We start from the raw sequence: 6,890 nt of genomic DNA, 5'->3' as shown, positions 1-6,890 counted from the left end.
CAGCATGAAAATATGATAAAACTACTATAGTACGACTGGCTGAGTTGAAAATATGAAGATGGAACCATGTAGATGGTGAAACAATATTGTCTTGATTAGGTTTGCTGGTAGGGTATGTGAAACAATAAAACTTCTTTTGTCTTCTCTGAAAGTATTGCTGCATGCTCGTTCTCGCCATTTCCTTTCAGAAAATAGAAATCAAGCAAACTAAGGGCAATTAATATAAGTATATGCATAGCGAATTCAGGTTCATCTGTACTGTTTTGAGGGAAGTCTTACATTCTAGTACGTATTGATTTCATGACTCTCTGCTTCAAAACCTTCAAAACCTGTGTCACGTGTTTAGAGAAAGTGATATTAAAAAAAACATTAAGAATATAACAAATAAAAAGATGAAACAACAGACCTGGAAGCATTAGCTTAGATCCACGGAAACTATTCTGCATTGCAGTTTTCAAACTGATTCTGGAAAACTTCCTTAAATACAACATTGAGGGTTGAATCTTGAGGTTTCCGGTCTTTATTCAGTAATCAGAATTTTCAATCCCTTCCTTGACTTTACCCTTGACACAGCCACATACAATTGACCATGTGAAAAAACAGGTCTAGGTAGAAACAGACCAACATTAGATAGTGTTTGACCCTGGCTCTTGTTGATGGTCATAGCAAAGGCCACTTTCAGGGGACATTGCCTACGTCTCATTTTGAAAGGAAGCTTTGAAACTGAGGGCTCTATCAAGACTCGGTGTAAAAAAACGGTCTCCCCAACTCGAGTTCCTGTAATGGTTTTCGCTTGAAGAATATGTTTAGCCAGCCCAGTAATCTGCAACCTTGTCCCATTACATTGTCCTTCTGTGGGATCCAAATTTCTAATCAGCATAACTGGTGTACCAATCCTAAGCCTTAGAGCATGATTAGGTAATCCTGATGCTTTGATACTATTCAAAAACTCTGGAGAGAAAACATAGTCATCTTTGGATTTTAAATCAGCTGGATCAATACTATCTGAACTCAAATAAGTCCTCTCCTCACCTAATAAACAAAAATGTGTTGTAAGAAACCTATGATACACAGTATAAAAGAAAATAGTAGTAACAAAACTCATAACATACGTTTAATAGACTGCAACGTTTAAAAAATTACCTGCTAGACGATCAAGCATATAGTTGTTAATAACATCAACATCTTCGTTCGTAGGACACAATATTGCTCTTTCCTGGAAAAATAATGGATCCTTAGAATCTTTGAAAGTGTTGCCATATACTTCAGAGACGATAGCTTCAATAGGATCAGTGCACTTCATAACCAGCAGATCTTTAGGAATATCAATCATAGTTTCTCCACTGTTTGACTCGTTAATCTTTCCGTCACCTACATCCAAAATCCAGTCGGAATTTTTTTTAATCTCCTCAGCTTCTCGAGGATCTGTTCCTGAAAAGAGCCTCATATTCTTTGTCAGCTGTAACACTTTGAAATAATGCTTCCATAGATAAGAAGAGTTTAGCGACGCCATGACAACATCAGCTCTGTTTCCCCTTGGAATAACTGGTAGTATTTGCCGGAAATCGCCACCAAAAACAACTACTTTGCCACCAAATGGCCTTCCATCAGTAGTCTTCATAATGTCACATAAAGTACGATCCAAGGCCTCAAAGCAATGTTTGCTCATCATAGGGGCGTCGTCCCAAATAATCATTGAAGCCTTCGCAACCAATTCGGCCTGATGGCTTCCAGGTTCTATATTGCAAGTGGAGAACTCATCTGGACTTATAGGAATACCAAACCTTGAATGAGCGGTCCTCCCACCTGGAAGCAATAAAGAAGCAATACCGCTAGATGCAACATTAAAAACAACATTACCCTTTGATCTTATTGCAGCTGAAAGAATATTCCATAAAAATGTTTTTCCCGTTCCTCCAAACCCGTAGACAAAAAAGACTCCACCTTTACCACTCATAACCGATCCTAAAATTGCATCATAAACTGACCTTTGATCATCAGTCAACTGTGTAATCCACTGGTCATGTTGCCCTCGCAATTATTCTCTTGGGTAGTTTAGCTCCTCTTGTAATAGATTGTTGTCATAAACAGAATGATCAATAAAAACAGGTTTTGGCATTGTCTCCCACTTAGTCAGTGAATTATTTTTTGAACGCAGTATTTTTTCAATCAATACTAACGTTTCATTCAGCACTTCTTCCGCACTCAAAATGAGTCCTGATATACCAATAACAAATAGTTTGTTAGAAGACAGAATCAATGCACATACATATTTAAAAAAAATACTTCTTGAGCTCACCAGGATTTTTACGCTTCTTCCTCTCAATGTATAGGACATCTTCTGATAATATATCAGTGCATGATTCCCATACTAATTTTGGCATAGATAGAGACCCAGATAACAACATCTTTGCAAATAAGTGGCACACGTACCCGCTAGAAGCCCAAAAACTGCATTCTTTTAATCTTTCAATATACTCTTTGTCGTCATCCAGCAAACCAAGCTCGTAACAGGCATCCTCATAAGTGGGTAGGATTACCCCTTTAACCGTCTTTATATCATTGTAGCACCTTGGACCCTTTACCTTGTTAAGAAGAACCCTCAGAAAATAACGTGGGCCAGAACCTGGAGAAACGGGTGTTAACCTTCCAATAGCAAAACCTTTCTTTCTTGGATTCCAAACCTTTTGCTTAGCATCATAGACAAATCGGGTAGGCATTTCCACATATGTAATTTCTCTAGCTTCAGGGTATAGTTCACAACAATCAAACCAAGCTAAAAACATAGTCTTTGTAAGCTGCACTCGAGCCAATACACTTTCGACAGTATCACCATGTTTGTAGACTACTGGTTGCTCTCCCTCAAGATGAAACGTAAGCTTCTCTGCAGGTGTAGAACGGTATTGCGTTGGGAATGCTAGAATCCTACATGTCGATTTGCAAGCAGATAGATACCTATTTATAAATAAACAAATGGAATTGACTTCAATTAAAGCGAATTTTGTATAAAACAATATAGCTGTCACATAGAACATAAACAATATATTTGCATCGAAATAGTTTTTAATTTCATCAATAGTTGGTTCCCCTCCATCTGCGGCTGTCCTATCACCTTCTGTTGCTCTGGTATCACCTACTACATCTGCCGTGTTAGTTGATGTTCCTGCCAAAGTAGCCTCGACATTACACTTCTGAGTAACCATTCCTGTAACACGGTCTTGGCCTTTATTAATGTACTTAAATAAGTATTTAATAGACCGCGACTGATTACACCATTCCACATTAATATGAGCATTATACGCAAACAATAGCTCTTTGTTGTAGGGAACCACACATCGATTATCACATGGAATTCCTTTCTTCTCAACAGATGACCCATTTTTTCGTCTCCTATAAACAGGATACCCTTGCTCATCCACAGTTGTCTTCTCAACATGTTTTCGAGGAAAAAAATTGCTACACTTCCCATCTTGCATACATGGAGAATCTCTATTAAACTTCCCACATAGACCATGAATCATCATGTCCTTCACAATGTCATATAATCTTGGTTCCTCGGCTTTATCAGGGATTTCAGCTGCTATGATGCGATCAATATCTTCAGCATTTGGAAGTTTGTGCTTAGAGTCCATGAACAATAGAATATGAGCATGTGGGAGTCCTCTTTTTTGAAACTCTATTGTATAAATAGCTGCAAGAAAATATTAATCAAGTTAGGAACAATAAAAGTACATAAATATGACTTAACCTTAATCAGCAAGTACTTTAGAAAACAGTGTATAAATTTTCGAAATGAAAAAACATTAAATTTAATGACATACCAGAGACTATCTTTCCAAGAAGCTGCTTTTTTGTTAGATCATCCATCATCCTGTCAAGCTTAATTTTAAAAAGTCTACAACACAAATCTGGTCGGTCCTCAGACTTGAGGTTGTACTTATTAAAATACCTTGTTAGCTCGGGCCACTTAGGGTTACATGTAAAGGTTATTAAAAGATCTGGAAACCCAAAGTATTTGTATATAGACATGGCATCCAAATACATTTGATGCATATACCTCGGACCACCTGTGAATGATGATACAGTTACCTTCTATAGCCACGCTAGAATTGCCATCATTTGCAGCAGCAACAAACTTGCTAAATTTCAGTGTTCGGAGATTTGACTGATTTTTTCGAATATACCGAAGACGATGGCTCTCGATCATAGTATAGGCATCCACCAGAAACTGTTGAAGTAAACGGCGTGATAGTAGAAGGACCTGCGAACCAACCTCACGAACCATAATCCGATATGCAAAGAACTCCCTCATACTTATGTTGGGTTTTCTATTTTTTTTTGAATCCCGTGAAACCATGTTGGATACCTAAGCGAAAGCCATCTTCTCCATATGGAAATATGAGTGGATACTGAAGTGGAAGATAGCAAGGATGCAATTCGTTGATCCTTTTCAGCTTTCCAGAATTCTTCTCCAAAATAATATCTCTGTTCTCAATTGCAGCTTGGAGCCATCACCTGAGAATATAACAGTGCTTCAATTGTAAATTCAAACATGGACGGAATTTGGTAAACTAAAATATCAGCCTTTCAATTTAATGACTATTGTGTCAGTTTTCCCTATACGTTTAATACTGATCTTACTAAACATTCTAGGGTAACGAAGATATGTTCTGAGTTTCTACAACCATTTTCTCCCCATTCTGAACGGCAAATGTAAGTGCTTTTCATTCTAATGTTTTGTTCAGATAACTTCAAGCTACTTGCAGACCGGGAGTTATTCTTTTACTGTTAAAACCTACGGATAAGTTTTGTACTATTACTGCAGAATCAGAATATCTCTGTCATGGAGAATCATCCGATCTGAATGGATGACATTATCGAGAAAGCAAGAAAGATATTTCCCAAATGCTCAACTGGTGATCAAAGGTTAGTTCAATAAAGTATATTATAGATTGAAGCGTTAGGATGGTAAATCTCGTAAGTTCGTCTGAAACAAACTTACTCTCAATGATAGTGTAAAATATAGCTTAAAAGCGACTCAACTCAACTCAAAAACTGATTAAGCATAAGAAATAGAAATTTATAAAGAGCAGAGGCATTATATTACCATTAATAAACTTGAACAACATATGATATGAAGCTTCAAAGAACTTCAAATCGAACTAAAACCCAGAAATTGAAAATGCAAAACGAAAATCTCAAAATAAATGAAACAAGAGCCTCTGCTCCAGCAAACAAATAACCCCATCCTCACTCTAGCCACTTTTTTCGAACTTCTATTTCTTGACCTTGATGGTACACGCCATTTTTGTAACCGAGTTCTGATCAAAAGCCTACTCCAAATTGATGATTGGTGTCCTGGTGCGCTTTGCTGGTGTCAGATCAGTTGACCCAGATGAACCACCCTGGATCATCAAAGACCCCTATATTTAAAAAAATTAAAAAAATCAGATCCAACGTTTATACATAATCCAAATGCACGGTACAAAAACACAAAAAAGCTATAATAGAACCTCGGGTGCATCAGACTGAGTTGAAAATGTCCCAGATAGCATGTTTTCACTTCCCTAGACATATCACATAATACAGTTAAAAACTCTGCATCAATTATAAGTAAAGAAATATATTCTACAATATAAACTGAGGTTTTGTCGTAGGAGATCACTACAAAAAAAATCCTCATTGATAGCACATGATTATAGCACGTTTTACTGAATTGCTATCGTAGATGAGTCTAAAATTTGCTTATTATATAATAGGGTTAATTAAACGCTATGGTAGAGTTTCACTAAGCGGGAACCTAAGATTAGCTTTGCCGCGGCACACTTAGCAAAAAAAAGACTAATCTGATTATTTTCCCTCTCTCCACTCGCGAAAGACCTTTCTCTTTTTCTCAGTTTCCCCTCTTTCCCTACTAACCCTAAAAAAATTAGACCACAATCTCCATCACTAAAACCCTAATCCGCTAATCCAGAACCTTAATAAAGCTCCCCACATCCATTATTGTCGACTGCGAAGGTATCGAAGATTGTGATTGCGACATCTCTGTCGATTGTTATCTCAAATGGAAGAGATGTTTTGTTGCATTGATTTCGTCTTTGTTTTCTTTCATGTTTGATTTACGTTCCTGCTCCACGTTGTTTGCTTAGATTCCCTTTATTATATTCTTAACAACATTCAACTTGATTCATGATTTTATCGATTTCGATTTACAGTCAAGCGATGAATTGTTCAATTTAGGTTTGATTGATTATATTATTTGTTACTTTGAATGGTTCTCTATGTTACTAAAGGTTTCAATTTAGGTTTTATAACATAGAATGGCGGACAAAGACTGGGTTCATCTGAGCAGGTAATGAATTTTATCATATATGTTATGTTTCAGTATGTGTTTAGTCACTGAACTTGTGAATTTTTGTTTTGGTTTCATGTCACCGAAGAGTCGATCTTGCTTATGAGAGAGGAGCTACTAAGTTTGTACGGGAAGTGGCTGCAGCTTCGGGAGGAATTGATATGATTGTCTGTCCTTGCATTGACTGTCGTAACATAGATCGTCATTGCAGAAGTGTGGTAGTTGCTCATCTTGTTACTAGGGGAATGGAGGAGGCTTATAAGAAGCGCACTGATTGGTATCTGCATGGAGAGTTGAGCTCAGTGGTTGAAGATGAAAGAAGGGCAAGTCAATGGAATGATGAGATCATTGGTTTATACAGAGCCGCTGAGTGTTCCGATGAAGCTTTAGCTGGTACGGGGGATGTCTTTGAGATAGCAGAGGGAGAGGACAAGAAAGAAGATGAATATTTGGCGAAGCTAGCTGAAGCTGAAACACCTTTGTATCCTACATGTGCGAACCACAGCAAGTTATCTGCAATAGTGTCATTATTTAGATT

General features: G+C 37.3%; 1 protein-coding gene across 1 annotated transcript; it reads right to left on the bottom strand.

Annotated features, from left to right (window-relative positions):
• Positions 1-520: 520 nt before the first annotated feature.
• Positions 521-4,312, bottom strand: LOC106324269. Its single transcript, XM_013762267.1, has 5 exons — positions 4,090-4,312; positions 3,040-3,691; positions 2,300-2,955; positions 1,144-1,965; positions 521-1,032 (listed from the first exon to the last, which is right to left on the bottom strand). Exons 1-5 carry the CDS (start codon positions 4,310-4,312, stop codon positions 521-523), a joined length of 2,865 nt encoding a protein of 954 aa, XP_013617721.1.
• Positions 4,313-6,890: the final 2,578 nt, after the last annotated feature.

Source organism: Brassica oleracea, chromosome C2, assembly GCF_000695525.1.
Source record: "Brassica oleracea var. oleracea cultivar TO1000 chromosome C2, BOL, whole genome shotgun sequence".
Lineage (NCBI taxonomy): Eukaryota > Viridiplantae > Streptophyta > Magnoliopsida > Brassicales > Brassicaceae > Brassica > Brassica oleracea.
Note: the sequence above shows the minus strand (reverse complement) of the source record. Positions and strands in the feature narration are given on the sequence as shown.